Source organism: Momordica charantia, assembly GCF_013281855.1.
Source record: "Momordica charantia cultivar OHB3-1 chromosome 4 unlocalized genomic scaffold, Mcharantia_2.0 BLBB01000004.1, whole genome shotgun sequence".
In the NCBI taxonomy this organism is placed as follows: domain Eukaryota; kingdom Viridiplantae; phylum Streptophyta; class Magnoliopsida; order Cucurbitales; family Cucurbitaceae; genus Momordica; species Momordica charantia.
In genome coordinates, this window is record NW_028275162.1 from 29,444,836 (window position 1) to 29,468,374 (window position 23,539).

Consider the following 23,539-nt stretch of genomic DNA (forward strand, 5'->3'; position numbering starts at 1 on the left):
GGACAGTTTTAATTGAAAAAGACATAAAATGTTGAGATGGATAAATTTAAGTAGACGAATAAAGTAGGATCAAATAAATGTTTAATATTAAAAGAATATTAGTACATGAAACTAATATTTTCAAGATGCCATATCTAACATTATTTAATTTCAACGATTTTGATTGAAATTTTTAAAACATTATTTTTATTATTCGGGTTTTAAAAATTTTTAAAACCTAGAAACCGTTCGGAACAGTCTCTAAACCAAGCACTCAAAAAACGGCCTGCACCTAATATGTTGAGAAACCAAAATGTATGGATTATACATTAACGTTTCAGAAAAACCATAGAACATTAACCTGCCAACTGTCTGTGTGTATGTGTGTGTCTGTTCCGAGTTGAAGGCAAAACCTCTACTTGAAGAAGAAAATTGTCCATAAACAAACATTTCACTCTTGCAAATTAGGTTCCTAATGTAAGCCATTGTTCCTACATTTCTTCTAATTTGGAACAGAATCTTACAACAAAATGTGATGGACGGGGATGGAAGGGAAAGGATTGTATTAGGTTCCATGCTAAAAATTGTACACGGTAAACTGACTAATGGTGACACACGCCTTGGCACTGAAATGCAATGCAATAGCAAAGCCACAACCTCGAGCATTGACCATTGACCGGAGATTTTACGAAGTACCGAACGTAAACACGGCTTCGTTTGAACCTGTAACCAGAAATATAGTGTAAGCAAGCAAGTTTACTTGCACTTGCACTAACCTTTTGTGAATAGAAACGTGAAGCTCAGAGAAAAGAAGGTACTCATTTTGGCTTCTGCTTGCTTACACGGGATGATGCTATCTTCACTTATTGCTCTGAGTTATGGTTCCCCCAACCTTAAAAAGTTCTTGAATATTTTCTAATTTCATACATAATTGAAGAAATGGACACTAGATCCTTGTTCAGAGCAGAGCCACCGACGATTCTCTTTATACAATCCGAGAGTCTTGTGTAATAAAGGAGGAGCTGAGTCAAAGCCGCCCTCAGGATCTCCATTCCACACAAGAAGTTGCTGAAAGAAGTGATCACATCTTTATGCATTAGCTCAATTGCAGCTTTCCATCTGCTCGCAAAGTCCTTTACGAGGGGCTCCACTTCAGCCACAGTTATTGGCCGGTCAGGATTTGAGCTTAGGTCCTCCGCTGAAAAAGAGAGTTCCTGATAAGTTCACTACTTGAATAAGCTAAAAGTAACCAGAAATCGAAATAAATTTTATTCAACTACTTACAGCCACGGGTTTTCACAAACTTGATTAGTTCACTGAAATGCTCTGCTAAAAGTTCTTCCTGCATGGAAGCATTCGATATTTTAAAATGACTAGCAAAGACGGGAAAAAATGTGCAGAAAAGCAGGTCTGTGCAAACCACATAGGTAAAGTTAATAATTTTTTGATAAGTCAAGCCACTTAAGGCTCTATAAGTTTACATTACAGACTAGTAGTGACTAGTCTTCATCTCACAAAAGTTTCAGTCACCAATTTTTTGAATTGATTAAACGAAATAAGGCTAAATCATTAAGGACAACAGAGTGGAGGTTAGGTCATTAGCTATAAACTGCAGCTGCAACCAAATATAAACATCAAGAATGCAATTAAATGAACACCATGCTAAGACATCATAATCTGCAAGTTACTTGCCACAAACAAGGCTGTGTTACTTTTCAGCAGATCCTCAAAGTGCACCAGAATTTTCCCACCCTCTGGACCAGCTTCCTGAAATCAAAGTAACACCAGTAAAAATTTCCATCGAAGGACCTTCTTTGTAGAGCAAGGAAACAAACTCATGCGGTGCCTCTGTCTGGAAGGTAAAACTGAACAAATTACCTTGTCCAAGTAATTCATTCTATTTTTTTTTAATGAGGGTTAGAAAATCATTTGAAGATCATTTCTCTCCACTGAACTCTCAAAAGCATCATTCTCAAGTGTGATTACAAATTAATGAGGAAGAAGAAGACTATAAGGCAGAAAGAGTATAAGATAAATTTTGCCACTCTTGTGATTGTCTTTCTTGCTTCATATGAAATTAGGGATTGACACTACCTACTGTCCTACCTTATTGATTTCATAGAACAAGAGAAATCTTGAGATCAGATACATACCTTCAAAACAGAAATTGTCATATCGTAGTTATTTATAAGAAACACCGTCTGTGATTTTGCTTTTGAAAATGTTTTGGCAAGCTTGATGAGCAAATCATCAATTGCCATTCTTAGCCGCTCCAAGTTCAAATCAAGCTGCAAATATGTCACTGTAATAAGTATCGACCTAGTTGTGTGTGCGAGTGTGGGGGGGAGTATTATTGTGTCTCCTACCTGTATGTCACTGTAATAAGTATCGACCTAGTTGTGTGTGTGAGTGTGGGGGGGAGTATTATTGTGTCTCCTACCTGTCCCTCTCCATATTCGACATTCAGATGGATAAGTGAAGCTGTAAATTCAGCATATCGCCTCATGACATAGTGAGGATGGACATCATCTTCCCACAATGTCCTTACATTAGCATTCCTCAGACTGCTGAGGTGCATGTCAAATACCATCTTAAAACGAGGCCAAAGAGCAATGTTAACCTGCTTAGAATAATCCAACAACAAGGCTTACATTATGATGAATTCCATAAATAAGCGATAAAATTGGCATCATGCAACTTTGGACATGAAAAAAAGATTACATACAAACATTAGAGTTCAAGAAACACAGACCTTGTCTAAATATGAATCTAAGCAAGGTATACGCCGCCGTGACATGATGAGCTGGACATATAAGGTACTGTCAGGAAGTGGATATATTATACATGATAAAAATTGGAAGAGCGTGTAAATGTGTTTGCAAGATATTCAGCAAGTCGCCAATCAGTAGAAAATTGCAAATAAATTTCAGAACCAAGCTGCATAAGAAGGCTTTCCAGAACAATTATCTGACTATCCAGTTATATTTGACTGATCGTATTCAGAGGTGCTCTTATATTCCAGAACCTATCCATGATAAAAATTGGAAGGCTTTTTCTGTTGTAGGGCTGGCTTTTTGCCTTGTATGTGTTCTTTTTCATTTTGCTCAGTGAAAAGTTTGATTTCTCTTAAAAAGGGACACTCTTAAGAAAAACAATAAAAGGAAGTCTTAAAAGATTGTTGGATTTAAAAAAATAAAAAAGAATGATACAAACACATATATATAATATCCATGACTATGTGAGTGTTCGAGCCAGCTTACACACACCTCAATTTATCAAATGGGACAACTATTTTGACTTACGTTTGATTGTCAAGGAAATTCGAAGGATATTAAATCTTATGTAGGTGACCACCATGATTTGAATTTATTCCCTCTAAGCCTCTTACTATTTACATTGGCTCTTGTTGACCATTAGGTCAACTAAGGATGGTTTCTTCAAAAGTTATATTAGTAATAAACTAGAGGTAAGTAGTAAATTAGTCCTAAAAAAAGGCTGAATATCCCTTATTCTTAAGACTTTTTAAAAAACAATAAAAAAAAAAGTCTCAAACATAAATTATAGTTTACATTTTCTCAATTACATGTGTCCTCTATGTGGCCTACCCGTGTCCCAACATGTCCCTTGCATGTTTTTGACATCTCCAAAATTTAAAAAGATAATTTAAGAGCTCATTAGATTCAATACCTCCTTGGAGGGTTGATTCCGAAGTTGTTTTGTAGTTATCAATTAGGAATTATCCTTTTGGATTGGAGACCCTTTCTTTAGCGGGTCTCCAGTTGTTGGGCTGGTTTTTTGTATGTGCTTGTATCTGTGAAAAGTTTGGTTTCTTATTTAAAATAATAATAATAGTAATAATTTAATAGGACAGTCCAAATCATGTATGCAACTTCGTGCTGCACTATTATTCTAATTAAAAGTATTCAAGCTTTCCAAGTTTCATCTTGCAAATCGACTTAAAACTTAATGTTTCCCTCTAGTAGAACTGAGAACCAAAGATACACAAGTCGCTAAACGTAAGTTGATCCTGTAAGAATTTCACAATACAATGCTCCAATCTCATCCAATGACATACAAGTAAAAGGATATATCTTGTGCCTTGTATAAGATTCAGCATCCAACAAAATCAAGAAGCCATACAGTTTGCACCATTCAAAGCTGAGATATTTTACCTGATGCTGATGAATTATCAGAATCATGAGCATTAGACCAATTGCGTCATAACAGTTTGGCAGGATTGAATTGAAGTGTTCGTCAATGACAGCAAAAGGACCTGATTATTTGAGAACAAATGTTAAATCATGTTCGAATCTCTATAATAATGGAAAATAAAGTATCCTCCACTCAATATCTTTTCCTCAGAAGAAAAGTTGGAACTTGTGCAATATGCAAAACAGGTCAGAGCTTCCACAGATATTGTCATTAAGATCCAGGAGGAATAAACAGAGTTCAAAATACAAAATTATGCTTGGCTGCTTGATTCCCCCTTGGCAACAATCTTCCCTCAACTCCACTCGGTTTCTCATAGAAAAACAGCATCTATGAAGGATATATGGAACAATGATCATGGCTTTTGGGACTTGGGCAGCTGGGCTTCAGGAGACATCTCAAGGATCGCGAAATTGATGAATGGGATATACTCTCCGACCAGCTTTCACTTGTCCGACTCACTCCAGGAGAAGACTCTTGGTTATGGCCCCTAGACAGCAAGAGAATATTCTCCTTCTCCATCAAGTCCCTCCTCACTGACTTGGTCACAAAGTAATACCTCATCCCTTCTCCCCTTGCCAAAGCTATCAACTCCCATGATAGATTAAAACGGAAGCTTTCCTATATTGTCATTTCTCCCCAATGGTGCATCCTTTGTAAAAGAGATGGAGAATCCCAGCCTCAGCCTCACCTCTTCCTCACGTGCCCCCTTGCAACATTGTTCTGGAATGAGATTTTACCAGAATTTGATTGGAAAGTGACTCTACCTATTGATATCACGGATTTACTCTCATATGTTCTTGTGGGCCATCCTTCCAAGAAAGAGAAGGCGATCATTTGGAAACACATTCTTCGAGCTTTTTTTTAGGACATTTTGGAATGAAAGAAACCATAGACTCCTCACATAAAAAGAGAACCCTTTCACTAGACTCTCTAACAATATCATTTTTCTCGCTATGTCTTGGTGTAAAGCTTCTTCACTTTTTTACTCTTATAGTATGGTTTCTCTTTTGACCAAATTGGAAAAGTTTCATGTAACTCCATTGATTTTTGGGATTTTCACACCCCCTTTTGTAATTTCACACATCAATGAAATTGTTTCTTAACCAAAAAAAAATACAAAATTATGCTTTTCCATTCATAGAATACAATATGCATATCAAAATGTAAAAAAATAAGAATATAAGACTAACAACACAAGTTTCATAACGGCCTGTTAAGGTGAAAACTTGAATTAAACGATTCAAACTCATATTGGCAACTTAATTTCAGCACAGATAAGCCAACTAACAATAACCCAAGGACTTATTCTTGGGTTGGAAGCCCTTCTTTAGTTAAGTCGTATTCTTTTGGATTGGAAGTCCTTCTTTAGCTAGGGCTTCCAATTTTCGGGCTCTTGTTTTCTGTGTGCCCGTTTTTTTGTATTCTTTTTCATTTATCTTAATGAAAAGTGCAGTTTTCTATCCAAAAAAAAAACAATAACCCAAGGACTTCAATCATAATTACCTGCAAAGATATCATGAAACATAGATTCTTCCCCAAAGAAATCATCACAAAAATTATACCTGCAGAAGAAGTAAAAATAATTAATTTGAAAATCGACAAACTTGCCACAAATAACAAGGCAAGGAACAAAGGAAGAGTCAAGTGTGAAGTACTCAGAAGAGGCAGTATCCATTAGAAGCTTATGCAAGCTCCTGAAGAGGACTTCGTAAGGATACTTAATTGAACTGGCTTCAGCTATATGTGGAATCAGTGCAGGCTCGTCAATTTCCTAAATGGAATTTACACCAGGACGTGTAGCAAGTACAATTAGTAAAAATTCAAACTTACATTTAGATGTTAATTGTTACATGTGATTCAAAATGTGAATATAACCAAACTTATTTTTTCTGCAGTCAAAAAGCTAACTTAAGATCACTTTTTCAATCACCTTATTTTTAATACATTAAAATGAAAGTACGATATAAGGACTAAGAAATAACAAGATAAACACAACTTTAAGCAAACACGGCCAGAAGAACCAAGATTGAGCTACTAGTTCAAACAAGATTAATAGAATGAATAATGAAGGAATCACAGACTAGAATTCAAACAAGAGAGAGACAACAATTGTGTGATCAAGGAGGTAACAAGAATTAAGAATTACAAAACCTTTAATATCTTTATTCTATCTCCAAGTGCAAAAACGGCAGATCGATTCTTCAGTGGTTCCCTTCCCCTCAAGAAAAGACCCGAACTTCTAGCCTCAACGCCAATCAAATCACTAGATGTTGCTATGTCTAACTGTAGTTTCTCCAGTGCTTGTATGTAAGCACGGAAATGTGCACTCAAAACCTGAAAAACATAAATCTCAGCTATAATATTTCAATAACTCAAATACTCAGATAAATATCTTTTCTTTTGGAAGCAAAACAATTCTTATTGATGTGTGAAAAGTTATCTCATACATAAATATTAAAACCAATAGTTTATTCAGACTGTTGAAAGCCAATATGTAGAGGCCAAATAATACATGATGAATTATCAAAACGAAGTAAAATCAACTTCATATTAAAAACTTCGCCAGATATAAGGTTAAGGTAGATATCAGAAACTAATTATTGTTGGATCCCAAAAGTACTCCAAATCATTTCTTCTAATATTCGACCATAAGGCATTGAAATAGTGCCAATGTACTGCAATATCAATTCCAAAGGACGACATCGACAATTTTCAAAGACTAGAAGTCTAGAAGCATGATAGCAGATTGGGTCTTTGTATCATGTTTTGGTGCCTTGAATAGGTAACTCCAGGTCATCCCTTCCATTTTTTTGTTCATCAACCAAAAGAGAGATTATAGCAGCTTATCAATTCCAAGCTCACAAAAATTTTCTTCAGAAGAAGTAATAATTATAGAGATTGAGAAGTGAGGCTTATGGAAATCAATAGATATTGTTCTTTTTTCTATATCTTTTCTTTTCTCTCTCTCTCTTTTTCTCATTTCTTTCTCCTTTATCTATGTTCAATCTCGCTCTTTTACTATAGCCAAACTGAAAAGCTTTTCTGCAAACTCCCATGGCTCCTTTGCAGCCTGGTTTTTTCCTTCCTTTCATTGTGAAACTGAAGTTTTTTTTTTTTTTTTTTTTTTTATAACTGGGAGTCGGAGCTTTGCTTAAGCTCCCCCATACTTATAATGTAGGTTTCTTTCTTCGTTCCATTTTCTACATTTACAAAACCATACAGGGGAACTATCCAACTCCCTCTAATTTTATGTCAATTTTGATTTCACCAATCTCTTGATTGTTAACATAGTCCAACAACTTGCATCTTGCCAGTGCCAATTATTTGGAACTCCTAAGTCATAAGATATCAAGATAACCATGAATTTCCTTAAGCACATCCATAGAAACAACTCAAAATTATATATATTTTTTTTAATAATAATCACATAAAATTACTATGAGTAATACGTTGTCCAAGGAAAGTTGGAAGAAACAAATATGTTCTGAATTGGCACAACTTCCACAAGGGTTCATTTTAAAAAAAACCACACACACTATTCTTTCATTTTTCTTGATGAAAGCATGTTTTTCATTGTGTTTTCTATAAAAAAAAAAATACTATTAAAAGAATAAATGATTTCTTCAACAATTACCTTGTTCATAGTATCAATATACGCAGTCCGGACCTCGTTATAGACTTCTTTGCTATGATCCTTGAGGAAAGAAATAACATACCTACATTATCAATTAAGGTAGCAGAATTTGAAAAAATATTCAATGATAAACCTGAGGTAGACAAGAAACATGCAGAATCATGGAATAATATTGAATTTCATAGATGAAAAGTATCTGGAAAAAAAAAATGAATAGATCATAGTTTAAGCCAACATTAACTACTATTTCATTGGGCATAGAAGCCACACATTACAAAAGCCAAAGAACAATCAATGAATACAACAACTACTGGTACAACATGGAGCATGTCAAATTATTCAGCATAGATTATTGATAGAATCATTTTCCCTCCTTATAGGTAGGTTATTTTGTAGTCCATTTACAATAATAATTTTTTTTTTTTTTGACGAGTCAATTGAAAATCTTCTTTGCGATATCTTGGCTGAAAAGTTATTCTTTTTTTATTTTTGATATGAAACAAATATTTCATTGATGGTATGAAATATACAAAAGGCCACGTGGGCAATTACAAGAGAGCTTTCCAACTTGTAATAAGATCATTTAGAGAATAGCTACTAAAATTGGGTAGAAACATTTGCACCATCCGAGAGCTAAGGTAATGACCCTATCAAAAAATAAATCAAAAGGGAGAGCCTTGTCATTGAAAATCCTGTTGTTCCTTTCCAACCAAAGACTCCAAAGGAAGGCCCGAGCAAACTGTATCCATAGAGTCAGTTTTCTTCTCTTAAATGGGTGCCCCGCCAATATCTGGTCAAGAAAGATAGTAGGATTTGTGTGTAGGGGAGTTTCCCATCCAAAAGCTGTGAGTAGTTGGCTCCAAAATTGATAAGCGAAATCACATTGTGTGAATAGGTGACCCTGTGTTTATGTAGCTTTAAAACAGAGAAGGCAACAGTTTGGGAATAGGGTTATGTGAGGGAGCTTTTTCTGTAGTCTGTCATGGGTATTGATCGCCCCATGACTAAGTATATTCTCTTTTAATGAAATCGCTTCCTTAAAAAATATATATATTGAAGGCAAGTGGAAAATCTATTAACAATCTGAATAGTTGTTTATTCCGTATTCAGCAATCTTTTCATCAGACTATTATGAAAAGGAAAGAATGGAAAGTGGCAAATTTAAACTTACTTGTACTTCAAAAGAACACTTTGTTGAAGGATCTGAATATTGGTCTTGGGTTTTCTCAAAGCATGGAGTTTCTGGACAATGAAGTCAAAGACCTGTAAAATAACAAGGTGGACAATATATAGTTATTCAAGTAACTGATACGTATGCACTTAAATTAGAGTTCTAGCTGACACCAACGTTAAATGACCAGAGGCCACTGAAACTAAGTTCAGAACTTTCTACGATAAAAATGTGTTTCACCTTTGATGTTTGTATAATATAGTACCAAAATAGTAAATAGTAACATGCTCATACGTTCATTCCATCAATTCAATTCAAACTTTATCAATGGTCACCACATTTTTCATCCCTAATATGAGATAAACAAGACACTAATCCCGTCTGAACATCATCAACTGGAAAAACACGTAAATTCAAATTAACATATATAACCTATCAGACTTCCAGAAATATAACGGAATGGTAGTACCCTGTCAATCTTCACTGGTTACATGCCTAATCTAACCTAAGTAATTAGGAGAATTCACATTTTCATTATTAAACTAATAAGAACAACAAGAAGGGGGAAAAAAATTGTATGTTGTTCCTAAAGTCATCTCTGGTGTGTGGTGTTATAAAAGCTACTCACATTAAAACTGGAAGGTGAATTCAGATTTAATGGCTTTTCTAGATATTTAGCTGCTGCTGTACTATTAGAGCCATGTGCATGAGTTTGGAGTAGATAACATACTACGTAAATATCGCTAAGAAAACAGAGACTAACATTTCTTCCAAAAGGAATATAGCTGCTGTGAGACAGAAAACAACCTTAGACACTGCTTTCTGTCGGAGTTTTTCAAGCTCAGGTTGCACATCCTTTAGTGCTTTTGAATGTTTTATCATGGGATCCGCTTCCACGACCACCAGCTTCTTACTTAAAATCTCAAGAGTTCTCATATATTCATCATTCACCTGGAGAAAGGGAAAAAGAAGTTCACTCGAGCATCCAACATAACCAGAAAAGGGCAAAGGAAACATGAAAAGATTCCAATTCATGCCCCAAACATTATGCCCTCACAAATCGAATTAAGAGACTGTTGACTTAGCTGCCTTTTATTAGACCATATATAATGAAATTTACTACTGAAAAGATATACCTTTTCAATTACAAACAAAATTTTTATTAACAAAAACGATATACAGGAGACACTCCAAAAAGATCAAAGGTGTCCAAGAACAGATTTAGAAAATGAATTACAAAAAACAATACCAAGCTTCAAATGAAAGGAGTGAAATGTGCAGATACCAACAGTACCTCTCCGTCAACAATTATGTCTATCATCCTTGGAGGGACGATGATCTCTTCAACAAATTTTGCCAATTTTGATTCTGCCACCTGAATAAGAATATAAAGCAGATGTCAGATGAGAAAAAGTGAGAAATAATAACCAATATTATCAAAATATGGTTAGAAGTCTGAAATGTAGTACCAAACTGACCTTAGAACCTTAATTTCACTAATTCCTATCTCGGCATTTCTATAGTTAGACTTTTAAATCACATAAATCTCCTTAAAGTTTCTGGAAATTAAGAATGTATCTGATACTTTGTTGAATTAAACATCAATGTAAGCAAGCCATTCTAAACACCTAATGAGATCCAAAGACTTGATTTTTCAGTTTTCTCAAATTACCAATGTGATGAAGTTTCGTCATCCAATCAAGAATACCTTGCGATTCTTGAGCTTCAGACCCATATCCATTGACTTCTCCTGCAGGACCTTAATGTCTGCACTAATAGAACCAATTTCAGCCTGAAATTTCAAAAGAAAAATGTTAATTTATTGGGAAAAAGAATCTCAAAGATGAAAAGTTAATAAAAGAAATAGTGAAAATAAAAAGAGAGAAGAAATGTTACCAACTCTTTCAAGAGGATATCAATAAAGAATAGAAATTAAACACAGGAAGGTCAATGTAACTACACGTTCAAGTTTGAGACAGATAACCTAAAGTCGCATAGTATATCTAACATGGAAGAAAATCATACTTCGAGGAATCAGGAAGAAACTTAAGAGAACAGCAGTATGGGATTTATTTTTTTTTTCCAAGACTAAACTAAATAAGATGATACGACAAATTGATATACTCATATACATACCTTTCTTAGTTCCCCTGAAATTTAGGGCTACGCACTTTTTTAAAATGCATTATAAAAACAGTTTAACCAAAAATATGCACAAGACACGGTTAATCCTACAGACTAATACAGACAGATTGTTTTATTTCCTCACTACATGATAAAAGGTTTATAGTGTTTTTTTTTAAAACAAGAAACAAAGTTTTCATTGATTTAATGAAAAGGAATAGAAAATTGTTCAAAAGTACAAACCGTCGAAGGAGTGAAAATATAAACAAAACAGTAAACAGAAACGAAAATGAAGTAGTGTCAAAACAAGGGGCCAAAGTACCTGGAAACCACTGAGAAGAGTTTCCATCTGTGATAAAATGTTATCACAGTCACGAATTTGCTCATGAAGTGAGACTAAGTTATCACTTTCTTTAATATATTCCTGCAAGGTATGAAAATTAAAAGTGAGCTCTTAGTACTGTAACCAATGGACCACAGACACATCTGCATTTCTGTATAATTGCACACACAAGTTAAGCGCGCGCTTAAAATTTATACGTGCAATATAAGAAACAATATATTGAAAAGAGACATTCAAGGAAAAAGGAAGATGAAAATATCCCCCACCTGCAGGGGCATGAAGATTACAAAAGATCTCTGCAAGTGTTGCAAATTATAAAAAAAGGAATAACCACAATAACTTAGCCATCTGGAGGCATGAAAAACAAACTCAGATCACGAAATTCTAACCAAACATAAACCAATATTTTCTTTTTATGAAGCATAAACCCACGTCATAGTTAGCACCCAATTTATTTTAAATAACCTCATTAACTACTCCTGACATGCAAATCGTACGTCTTTAAAGTTGTATCTGAAAATAAAAATATTAATGAGAGGGAAATAAAATAATAGCCAATTATGATAACGACAAGTATTACTTTCTTAGCATGTTTTTTTTTGCCAAAGCACTACCTCAACACTAAACAGACAACACACAGATGTCTATAACAATGCTTAATCACAGACGAGGCAGGATAGTGTATTCATTTTTGGAAAGAAACGAATGCCAAAGATCGTAGAGCTATAATTGGGAACTAAAAAGATTACGAAAAGACGACAAACCTGTATAGAATCCAACTCAACCTGCCGCAAATTATTCTCAACTCCCTTTGTATACTCCCTTAGTTTCACACCTTTCGAAAGTATGTTTGACACTACCTGATTAATAAGAAAAACTCAAATCAACTTCAACCTTAGCAAAATACAGAGGTAACAGCAAAAAAGTGTGACAGTACATTATGCAAACTTCCCAAACAGGCAGCATGACAAGTATACGGAAACCAGAGATAGACTACACATCTCTAGTACTTTTATATATAAGAAATACATCTCTAATATTGGATTAATTTATCACATTACCCTGACTATAAATGAACCATACGAAAGAGTTTCTAGCTCTAGATACGTATTGCTGATCTTACAACAAAAGCAAATTGAGGGAACTGTTAAAATCGAGTCCATCTAAGATTTTAGGTCTATTAAGGATTGGAATGCATTTCATGTGGCCCCAGAGATCTCTTGATGCTTAAAGAATCAGAGATAACCTAACGTAAAATTGTATAACCTTCAGTAGGATAGTTGAAGCGGTGCTGAATTATCACATAAATTACCCCACAAAGGTAGGTCACAATTTCAATTCCGGAGAAATATATATGTCAGTTTCAAACTATAACATGAGACCAAAAAGAAGCTACGACAGTCCAACTAAGCACTGATAAAGGGTAATTGTGACCAAGTATAAGTCAATTTTAAGTTCAAATTCTTCAATTACCCTTCATCTTACTAGTCATAAAGTACAATAAAACCAAGTAAGCACATTAGTCATAGATTATATATTTGATGCCTACAGAGAGAGAGAAAAAAAAAAGGATATTTCTAAATATTTTATTTTTATGAAAAACCAAGCTTTCATTTAGACAAATGAAAAATACAAACCGGCAATAAAAAGAGAATAAAAGTTCACCCAAAAGGAGCCTGTAAAAAGGAAAAATTATTTTGAAATGTTATATTGATGTTATCTAAAAATAATTGAACTTTTTAAGTTCCATAATCAAAAAAGTTTTAAGAGATTTGCAGATTTCTCGCCTGCAGTCATACCGAATGAGAGTCGTTATTAAATTACACAATATATAAACTTTGAAAATTTTTTTGGAAAAGAGACGATTTCATTAATGCAATGAAATGAACGTATACAAAAGGGGTAAACATCCCAAACCAACAGGATGATTGGGGAAAAAGACACTACTCACATGATGTAAACGCACTAATCATGATTGTGAGGATATAGGTCTTAATAATAAAAATTTTACACAAGAGTTAGAAATAACTTACATCATCATCTTTACATTCTTGGAGTTCTTGCTGCAGCCCTTCCAATGATATGTCATCGCTGTAAAACAGGAACAATTTGGTAATCCAATAGTAGAAGGTAATAAACTTGAAAACCACAAAAATAAAAATTAAATTAAAAAAACTCATGCTATTCTTGTTAATTAATATTTAATGACAATCTCAACCCACTCTGCAATCATCTGGCCATAAATGTTGTTAGGATGCCTGAGAAAGAAGATACTGTGCGTGCTTCCTACAGGAATAAGAAACATGAGCCATAGACCTACCTGCAAGCATCTTCCTCGACAGTCAAGTCCCCAACAAATGATTCCAAGTCAAATACATTCTTCGGCGTCTTGTTGGCTTCATCGTAAGAGTGACTCTGCAGTACGTAAAGAAGCATGATATACATATACAATATGTTCAAGGTCAAAAACTGAATTGTAATCGAGTTTGTATTCATGCGAATACTGCACAGCAAACATCCATAATGTAGAATCATTCTTAATGTTCACTTAAGAAAGATCTTGCAGCCGATACCAATATCCTCGCCTTTCATACCAATTAAAACATCGTCGTGATTCATCTAATTTGCGTTCTTCGGCAGTCCAACCGAGAAGCGCGTAGGAAATATTAGAACGAAAATAAATTAACCATACCACTTGGTCGATCGCAGTATCGGCCATCCCGTTCGAATTGGCCAAGAATGCTCAACAGACAGTCCGCCAGCGCGATCTAGATTCACAACAAACCAATCGGGTCATGGAAATGCAAAGTCTGAGCTGCTTAAATTCAAAGTTGACGATCACTTGGTCGTTCACCAAGTAAGAAAATAACCGTCGAGATCAAATAAGGATACGCATCAATTTAAGTACAAATGCGGAATTGCGTATCACTGAAAAATGCTAGCTAAATCCACACTGACCCGACGCCTTGCATATGTTTTAAGAAGCTGAGAAAGATGGAAGAATCCGGTGGGAATCTAAGGGTTTTGCAGATCGGAGAGGGGTTCGAACACCGGAGCCAGCAGAGGCGCTTTCTTCTCCAATCCCTCAGTTGCGCCACAGAATTCCGAAATCGATCTAAAATTAATGTAAACAACTGGACGTTTGTGATTTCTTCAATACTGTAGAGAAAATGAGAAATATTTTTCTTCCTCGGAGGATTGAATTTGCAGACAGCAAGTTTTATCGGAAGAGAGATAATTCAAGCAGTTCATGGTATCGTCGACAACGTAGCACCCGCGAGAATGTAAAAATATGCCGGCTTCTATTTACTTTTACTTTTCTTTTCAATAATTTGCATTTCCTTTTCTTTTTCTCTTTTGAGAAATGCATTTTCATTTTTTTGTTTTTGGTCTACCGCTAAAACTAAAATATTTATAGTAGTTTTTTTTTCTCATTTTTAACATAAATAATTATGAATCACTCCTATTCCTAACTCCATATTTCACACCCCACGAATTTATTTGCTGTTTCTATGGAATATAGTTTTTTTTTAATCCGTCAAAAAAGAAATTATAAATCCAAATTATTTTAGTTCTGAAAATTTGGAAATTAGTTTTTTTATTTTTTTGCGACCTACGGAATAAGATCTATAATTCTGGATTACTTGGAACGTTCCTTTTATCAACTTTAATCAATCTTTTAGTGACGTGATAAAACAATATTAGCAAACATCTCCATTATTTATTCATAATAATATAAGAAGAAAAAGTTAACTAAAGTATGGTAAACGACATCCTCCCCTTCAAGTCACATTTCAAATTCTCGTGCTAAAAAATATGTATAAAATAAAAAAAAGAGTCTGACATATATCAAAATAAATTAAAAGATAATAACTTCTTTTGAAAAATTATTCATGTATTACATTTTAGAAACAACTATTTCCTTCGATAAAATAACAATGCCATTTAGATGGTAAATTAAGAATTTCCTCTGACGTCTTCTCAACAAAATTATTTTTAAAAAAAAAATCGATTTCTATGAAAGAAAATATCCTCTCATGTCTTATCAACAAAAATAATTTAAAAAAATATTGATTGCTATGATAAAAATATCCAATGATATCTACTCGTTCCAAATTGAAGCTTAAAATTCTCATGCTTCATAGAAGTAAAAAATACAAATATATATAACCTCAATAACGTTTTATTAAATTTGATTTTTCTCACAAATATAGATAACATTAAGAATTGAATAAAATATTACAATTTTGCTCAAGTATATGCATTATTAGGAGTTAAACTCCACTTTTTATTTGCATGTAGTTGGCTCTAATTTGGCGTATATGCTTTTGAGAAAGATACCAATAACTTCCTTAAGTGTCCACAGTCAAATACCTGGGCCCACTCTTTGGTAAACAAAAATAAATAAATAAATAAATCATTTGTATAATTTGATTAAAAATTTTAATAGTCGTTTCATTTACCAAAAAAATATTTAAAACATGAAATAGCTCATTCATAAGGTAATTGTAAATATAATATTAAAAAACTAGCAATCATTATTTGATAGTAACAACTAATATTTTTGAGAAACGAAAAAAGAACTTTAGTACTTCACTAAAAAAAACATCCCGATCATCCTCCGTATAGAAAGTTCAAGCTTATCCATCCAATCTTCTCTTTTGAAAGTTTAAACGTTAAAAACCATTTCCACGTCAAATCAGAAAAGAGAGATCAAAATCAAATCAAGATCATTCGTCGTCTTGGATCTCCAGAGTTATACTAAACTAATATGCATTGGAAGTTTGGAAACAACAAGATCACAGCCGTCTAAATCCATGGAAGAAATTGAGTGAAACCTATGTTGCAGAAATCAACAAGATCACAGAAGTAACAGTATGCTGCAGAAATCCTCAAAACCGAGAACCTATTGGTACAATAACAATAAGCATTATAAGAACTCACAAATCTATGAATAATTCGTCGGCATATAAGATATATACATACAATGATACAACTTTGGATTCTGCATCTGCTGTAGATTTGCCAGAAGTTTGAATTGAGAGACGAGGCCTTCAGGAACATTTGAAAGCCTCGTTTACGACATTGTATTGTATAACGGTTTAGTATATCAATATCTCCCTTGCTAATCCTCCCCCATTGCCATCTTTCAATCTCCATGTACATTCTCAGCGGACACAAGAAATTCCATTACAGACAATCAACCAAATGACAAACAATATCAGACATACAGCAGCATCGACAGCAAGGGCGATCCTCACATGACGCCACCACCTTATCCGGATGCTTTGGGAGTTCGATCTCCTCAACGGATTCAAGTCTTTCTGCACCGGAATTGAAGACCCGGATCCACCCAGATTACTGGATTCCAAAGAAGCTGAATCAGTCTTCGAACCTCTATCTGTAGACTTTCTGTGCTCCTCCATCTCAATACCTCTCATTGTAATCACATGGTCCTTCCCCTTTTTCTTCTCTGGTTTGCTCGGCTTCCCCAACAGAGGGGCTTTCGTGGAAGCCGAAACATCGACCTGGCCGTTCATGTTACTCGGGGATGGAGATAGAGCATTGTTTGAGGATGGTGTTTCAGCAATCCAATCCTTACTACTCTGGGTGACATTCTCCAGTGAGGTGATTAAATTACGAATTGCAGGCACTAGCTGTTCCTGCAGACTAATGGAGTTCACACTTGAGAAACTCCCCCGTGAACCCTTCTTTGCTGCCTTTTTGAATTCATCTCTCAACTGCTCCAGAAACTGGAGAAGAGCCCGATTACCAACGACTTCACCAGCAATTGCAAAGTAAATATACCCTTCTTTCATCAAGAACCCAAAAGTCTTTTTACCCAATGTCTCGAAATACCATTTGTGATAGGGAGGAGCACTTTTCAAGCACAAAGTAGCCAAATTCTCGATCTCCTGGTCACCACTACTGTACACATGGAGCATACGCTCGCCCCTTGAAACAGAACAGTAGTAAATTTTGCTATGAGTCGGATCCATTTGAAGGATGGAAGATTACCAGAAAATTCAGCAGCACACAGAAGAAACTCCTATAAGTCAAGGCTATATACAAACACTCTTTCGCTATCCACCTTTCTTTGCGAAGTATCTGATATTCATCAATCTGGCTTTTCGAGCGCCAAAATTGCAAGTGCTTTTTGGCGAATTCTTCCAGAAACCAAACAAGTTGCGAGTAATATGTCGGCAACAGATCCAAAACAATTAAAGAAGAGCCGACGGAGTTTTTCTTTTTGCTAAGAGTTCAGAAGAAACCAGCCTGCTCTGCTAGGTTGAATATTCTGCCATTAGAAGAGTAAAACACAGAAAACAAGTCGAGCACAATCGATTTAGCAGATCGCCTTCACAGGCACGAACAGTTCTAAATAAGAAACAATATAAAAATCGAACAGAAGAGATGAACAGAAACCAACCCAAATAGCAAATAATCAAATAAAAAAAAATAAAAACCAAGACCAGCTAGCAGTCAACGATGAAGTCAGTTGAGTTCTCGATAAAATAAACAAACACCTAAACCGTCAATTCCTGAACTTTAGCAACTGAACTGCTTGTGGGAATCGAACTAAACATCCATTACGCCCGATATTAAAAAAAGGCAAAAATAGAAGAATAACCTCTCGCAAATTTGCACCGCCGATCGTGAAAATTTTCTATGAAGAATCACCGGCAGAGGCATCCGAATCTGGGAGAGAATGGAGGGGAAATGCAGCGGAGAGGAAATAACGAAGAAATGGTATGGAGTTCGTAAAAGCGGAGAGGACAAATGCGTGGGCTTCTCATATTGACTTGCCGATGGCTGGATGACTTGGGGTGAAGGGCCATAAATCGGTGAGGATTTTACTCTATCGACGTTTCGTATGTTCTTGATCATCGTATCTATGTGCTTTAATATTTTTAATTAATTTTATGCAAAACCAACATTGGTTGAACATCTGGCGTTTGGCTTGCGTCCGAGTCCACATAACAACCAAGAAACAATTCCCGTGTTTCCTTCGACTGGAAGTAGGGCATAAGGATCAACGTCACCCTAATCAAATGAATTCTAATTCATTTTCAATAATCAAATCCATGGATAAATTTTTTAAGTTCCAATTTTGTGAGATCAATATTTTTGAGAAAAAAGGCATTTTACAGAGAACTCGAGTGAAGACACTTTGGAATATATATGTGCAGAAAGAGAGGGCTCAGGCAAGTTGCGCCAAAGTTTTGCTAGGAACTTTCTAATTGGAACCACATCAATTGTGGAGTCAAGATGGCCAAAATAAAAATTAAGTAAAAATAAAAAAATTTCAAATTCACTTTATTTAATATGCCACCAAACACCATTAAGATGTTGAAAATGATACATTACCTCTGTGGTCCATAAGCGCTTGGATTAAATCTCATTTTCGTCCTTAATTTCACGAAGTTGACATTTTTCTATCCCTAAAGTTTGATTGGTGAAGGAAGGTAGGCTGCATTCGATACAATAATGCGGTGAAATAAGTAGTAGCCAGCCCAGCTATTATGATATCTTGATCAAAATTTCACCGAGAAAATTGCAGTCATACCATTGCAAAGCAAAGAAACTGAAAGCAGAGACTGGGAATTCGACCGAGCAAGTAACGCCACAGTAATACACACAAAGAAGGCCCCCACGTTAAAGAGAGTAGCCAGGAAAACACCAATTCTATGATGCTTAAATTAGATATCCCTCGCCTTCAGTTTAGCATCAGAGTGTGAATTAGTTGGCTTCCTTGGGCTTGAAGAAACAGTGCTGAACTTACTGACCAAAATCTTGAAACATGGTAAAAACAGTAGATATCCAGTGCACAAAATGAAGGGTGCAGCGACAAGCCATCCCAACAACTGCCAATATTGATAGAAAAATTCAATCCAGTTTATTAATTTGAATAAAGCAACCAAACAACAACTGAACAAAATCGACGTAGGAGCTAAAATTCTCATATTGGTAGCTTGGTGTTATTGTGGGGCTAAAACATTCAACTGATATATTTAGTATTGCAGTTGCTTTCAAGGAAGGTTGGTTCCGTTATCCAGACTTACTTGGCAGATAAAGCAAAAAACGATGACTGATGTTCATTTAATTTCTTAGAATAAGATTATTGGGGAAAAAGGGAGCAGAACACAAATGACTATTATAAAATGCAACAAGCAACTCAATGTTGAAAGAAAGAGAAATTGACAGTTGTAGAAGATAATAAACTAAGCTTGTGCATCGTACCTATTTCATCATTGTTTAATACCATAAAATAAATGAAATGACCAGTACACGAGAAGTTGCATCTTATTCTTGACCACTCTATTGTCAACCTATTGTGCAAGCTTTCATTCAAAAGAAAGATAAGGACACAAGAATGCAAAATGAAAGCTTTCATAATGGGAAGACGATACCCGAGTTGGCTTTCTTTTTGAGAAGGGATAGGCAAGTTGTCCATTCACTCTAATGTGCGGGTTCCTAGGAAGTCGAGTAAGGCTGTAAGAGGTGTTGCTTATTACACTCTTCTAACACGTTGAGACTTACATAATACATGCTTCCTGATAGGTCTAAGGTCAAGAATGTTTATTGTAGGAAGAAGGGAAATGCTAGTATGACAGAGAAAAGGGAAGAAATCCGTTAGAATGGAGGGACCACGTACGTTGGAGAAGTGGTAGGATGGGTGTTTTATTTAAGGTATATATATATATACACCTTGAGATAGAGGGGTATTTTTTGGCTATTTTGTCTGGGACTATTTGGGAGAGATCATGGAGCTCCCTAATCATTCCTTTGGTCCCTTGTAATTCCTCACTACAAATAATAGAATGTAGTTTCTATCACTTTCATACTTGAGGCAAGCCGCCAAGCATTAACATCCTTTTATGTAAACTAAACCTCGAACCTCTCTTCCACATATACCCCTCCCACCCTCCCCCCTTCTCTTTCTTTCTCTCTTCATTGGTTCGTTATACTAAGTTTTTGTGAATATCTTTGCACCAACAGAAGTCTAACTTCTCTAACTCATAGGCATCTTTCACAATCTTGTATTCTAATATGCACCTTGAAGAGATCTAAAACGTAATTATGAGTTTTAACAAGCAAGAGTGAAGATTTAGTGTCAACAGAACCTGAGATAAAATAATTATGTGTACTTTAGCTGACAACAGTTCTCTAAGCATCTGTTAGAATAAACTCGTCTATCTTCTTAAATAGAATACACAGGTCTCAATTCAATCATTAATCAAAGTATTTGATCTTGAGGACTGCAACTAAAAGGTGATCTTATAGTCTAATCCTGGGGAGAGACAAAAAGAGTAACAATGATAACCATGCATGCAGAACACTGATATTAGTATGTATAGTAGAAACCTTACCAAATGAGCAATACTCAATAGCACTTCATACGAAGCTTGGCCAGTAAAAATTTTCTTCAAAGCATCAGGTGTAAATGGGAAACGAGGTCCCCCAGAAATGGCTTCACCAAAGCGCAAGAAAGGCACCACCAAACTTTGGAGCAAAGAAAAAAAAATAGAAAAAAATAGATGAGAAGGATGAAACATCATCAAGCATCTGGCTCAAAAAATGCATGCATATATAGGCAAAATATCTTATCTATAACATTCATTTTTTCCTATGACGAGTTGGACAACTATAACAGTATTTTATGAACTGATCTATTTATGTCTGAAATAGAAATACCACTTCACATCAGAATATGAGGATAAGATCCAACTCTCCGGAGTTCGCTTTTTGTAGCAATAAATACTGAAACCATACAAGTACCTCAATTCTATGGGAGTAGCAATAAAGTTAGCAAGCATCACTGTTGGAGCATGACAAAGAGATCCAAGCAATGCAATTGCAAACCCACATAGGAAGACAGTGACCCCTGTGTTAACGAAAGACAGAATGTCAAATTAATGGCACTACGAACTTCACACATTATTTAACATAGATATATTTAGATATAACCATATAAACTGAAGTAGAGAATGATTCTGCATCTCTAACAGGTTCTTACCCTAAAAAAAAGAGTTTATTGATCAATGAAAAAATAACCATGAAAAATAATAAGAGGAAGGGGCTTCCACCATAGCCCCGATACCATATGGCCTTAAAATTTTATATTATTTTGGTTTCTATCTAAAAAGAATAGCAATGCCCACAAGTACCTAAATTATACTCACCTATTTTCACATTTGATCTTTTTTCAGCCTCCAATGTTATCTACTGGTTCTAAGACTAGGTCTGCTTGAAAATTTATGTCTAACTAAGCATTTAAATACTACTAAGCATTTAACACCAATAATATAATAAACAAAGATTGTTGAAGCAATGATACACAGGGAAAAGATACAGAAATAACAAAGAGAGTAGAGTTTCTACCCTTTCTTAATATAAACTTTACCACATTAAAGCTTCACATCTTAAGAAACATAATGCACTTCAAATGTGAAAGAAACAGAATCCATTAGTCTCTCTGTTGTAAAGGATTATATACCGCATATAGGAAACAATCCCAGGGTTAGGCCGAGAGCTGCCGAGAATGCCAATTGTTTTGGCTCTGCACCCCTTAAGCAACAAAACCAAAAAGAGAGAATAAAAAAGTTTTAGTAATTTCTTCAAGGCCTATCGTCAGAAAATTAAGACAATAGTTTTGAACTATTTATCTCAATGAGAAAAGAAGTAGGAAAAACAACTCCTATGATCCATGAAAAATAAAATGGAAAAACAAATCTTGGAATAAATGAAACCAGCAGTTCTTAATTTCTCCCCAGAGATATGCTTCCCATTCCATAATAGATGGCCAGAAACTCAAAATGGAATCAAGATATACTTCGAAACAAAGAACTGTAAAATGCCGTGCAATATCAGATTCCTCAGATTAAAAATAGCCAGATTATACCAAATTAAGAACAGGGTTCGTCAAATTCCTATCCAACAACCTTAGTTGCTCAAAGAAAAATAACATATTTCACAGTTCAAACCCGCAGTGAGAGAAAGAACCTCTGGAGGATTTTGAGGAGAGGATCGACGATCTTCCGGCTAAACCAACTTGTCTGACGGGCAAATCCTGCTGATGCCATCTTCACCTCCAACTAAATTGAAATTTTCAGCGATCTTTGTCTCCTCCCAGAGCCTCGATCGAAAGAGAAAACGAATCGAATACGAAAATTTCTGGGAAAGCCCAATTAATCTCCCATGAAAGCTAAAAACAAAGCGCCAATTCTTTTCTTTAATGTTGGTCGGTCTTCAACTACAATAACTCGAGCAATCACGAAAGAACAGTAATACTTCCTCCAACAAAATTACTCATTCCCCTTCTCGCAAATCCTGAGATCATCGATAATTTCTTCCGATTTCTGACCGCTGACAAGATAGAAGGTAATCAATTAGTGGCGTATCGGCCCGCTTCACAATCATAAATATTATGATTTAATTTTAAATTTTGCAAAAAAAATTATTAACTGCGTTAGTATTTTATTAACCACGTTTGAAAACTAAACACCTGAATAAGCGGGATTTTGGACTGAATGTCCTTTCTTGTTGTAAACTAAACACAAAACTATTTCTATTAAATATTTTTTAAAAATAATTATAGAAATTACTAAATAGTTTATTGGTTAAATTAATACTCTGTAGTATTATAAAATTCTCCGATTTATATCTTATGTATTTTTTTATTGAACTTTTTATATTTTATATTTTCATATTTTAAAAAGTATCAATTTATTATTTTCATTAAAAATTTGTTGACATTTATTAATAGAAATATGTTTTGTTATTAAATTATTGTTTAATTAACATATTTATAAGTTGCGCAGCGGTCCGTTTCCCGGCTTCGCTTGCGCGATTTGCACTGACGATTGGTTTCATCCATCCTCGACCCTAATGAAATTGAGTAACTGTTGCTCTACAAAGACAACAGACGCTCTCAACGGCTAGGCGCCACTCTCTTTCTGAGTTATTCCAGCTTCTTCATGATTTCGTGCCGCGGTAAAAAAAAAGGCCGTGGAATGGCCTTATCTTTTTCTTTTTTCTTTTTCGTTAATGGGTTAAGGGCGGGGGTTCCGTTATA

The 23,539-nt window shown here is 35.0% G+C and overlaps 3 protein-coding genes across 6 annotated transcripts; all 3 read right to left on the minus strand.

The window, feature by feature from the left end:
* Window positions 1-398: 398 nt before the first annotated feature.
* Window positions 399-14,761, minus strand: POK (Vps52 / Sac2 family). Of its 4 annotated transcripts, none has more exons than XR_015790277.1 (22): window positions 14,422-14,761; window positions 14,156-14,231; window positions 13,784-13,878; window positions 13,497-13,554; window positions 12,228-12,323; window positions 11,443-11,544; window positions 10,705-10,788; window positions 10,291-10,371; window positions 9,804-9,947; window positions 8,997-9,088; window positions 7,826-7,907; window positions 6,343-6,525; window positions 5,847-5,962; window positions 5,695-5,753; window positions 4,152-4,252; window positions 2,732-2,782; window positions 2,420-2,599; window positions 2,133-2,267; window positions 1,672-1,746; window positions 1,264-1,321; window positions 822-1,177; window positions 399-702 (listed from the first exon to the last, which is right to left on the minus strand). XR_015790277.1 is itself a non-coding variant. In XM_088122785.1 (21 exons), exons 2-21 carry the CDS (start codon window positions 14,180-14,182, stop codon window positions 873-875), a joined length of 2,124 nt encoding a protein of 707 aa, XP_087978911.1. In that variant the 5' UTR covers window positions 14,183-14,231; window positions 14,422-14,761; the 3' UTR covers window positions 399-872. The 4 variants fall into 4 exon arrangements, 1 of the variants encoding a protein (XP_087978911.1); XR_015790275.1 differs by having other exon boundaries at window positions 798-1,177; XR_015790276.1 differs by having other exon boundaries at window positions 798-1,177; window positions 14,356-14,761.
* A 1,520-nt stretch (window positions 14,762-16,281) lies between these two features.
* On the minus strand, window positions 16,282-18,502 carry LOC111020188 (phytolongin Phyl1.1). Its single transcript, XM_022296777.2, has 2 exons — window positions 18,095-18,502; window positions 16,282-17,761 (listed from the first exon to the last, which is right to left on the minus strand). The coding sequence occupies exon 2, from the start codon at window positions 17,460-17,462 to the stop codon at window positions 16,632-16,634; it is 831 nt and encodes a 276-aa protein (XP_022152469.1). The 5' UTR covers window positions 17,463-17,761; window positions 18,095-18,502; the 3' UTR covers window positions 16,282-16,631.
* Window positions 18,503-18,957: 455 nt separating this feature from the next.
* On the minus strand, window positions 18,958-22,868 carry LOC111020189 (uncharacterized). Its single transcript, XM_022296778.2, has 5 exons — window positions 22,468-22,868; window positions 21,962-22,032; window positions 21,244-21,349; window positions 20,835-20,967; window positions 18,958-19,328 (listed from the first exon to the last, which is right to left on the minus strand). The coding sequence occupies exons 1-5, from the start codon at window positions 22,545-22,547 to the stop codon at window positions 19,164-19,166; spliced, it is 555 nt and encodes a 184-aa protein (XP_022152470.1). The 5' UTR covers window positions 22,548-22,868; the 3' UTR covers window positions 18,958-19,163.
* Between the last annotated feature and the right edge of the window lie 671 nt (window positions 22,869-23,539).

What these genes read in the sequence shown, in the direction of transcription:
- LOC111020189 (XM_022296778.2), bottom strand. Translation starts at nt 22,547, where the DNA reads ATGGCATCAGCAGGATTTGCCCGTCAGACAAGTTGGTTTAGCCGGAAG. An exon ending in GCTACTCCCATAGAATTGAG is followed by an intron (nt 20,968 to 21,243) that starts GTACTTGTATGG and finishes TTTGCTCCAAAG; the next exon opens with TTTGGTGGTGCCTTTCTTGC. An exon ending in TATTGAGTATTGCTCATTTG is followed by an intron (nt 19,329 to 20,834) that starts GTAAGGTTTCTA and finishes CAATATTGGCAG; the next exon opens with TTGTTGGGATGGCTTGTCGC.
- POK (XM_088122785.1), bottom strand. Translation starts at nt 14,182, where the DNA reads ATGGCCGATACTGCGATCGACCAAGTG. An exon ending in TGAAGCTCAAGAATCGCAAG is followed by an intron (nt 10,372 to 10,704) that starts GTATTCTTGATT and finishes ATTCTTATTCAG; the next exon opens with GTGGCAGAATCAAAATTGGC. An exon ending in TCGAATATGGAGAGGGACAG is followed by an intron (nt 2,268 to 2,419) that starts GTAGGAGACACA and finishes ACATATTTGCAG; the next exon opens with CTTGATTTGAACTTGGAGCG.
- LOC111020188 (XM_022296777.2), bottom strand. Translation starts at nt 17,462, where the DNA reads ATGGATCCGACTCATAGCAAAATTTACTACTGTTCTGTTTCAAGGGGC.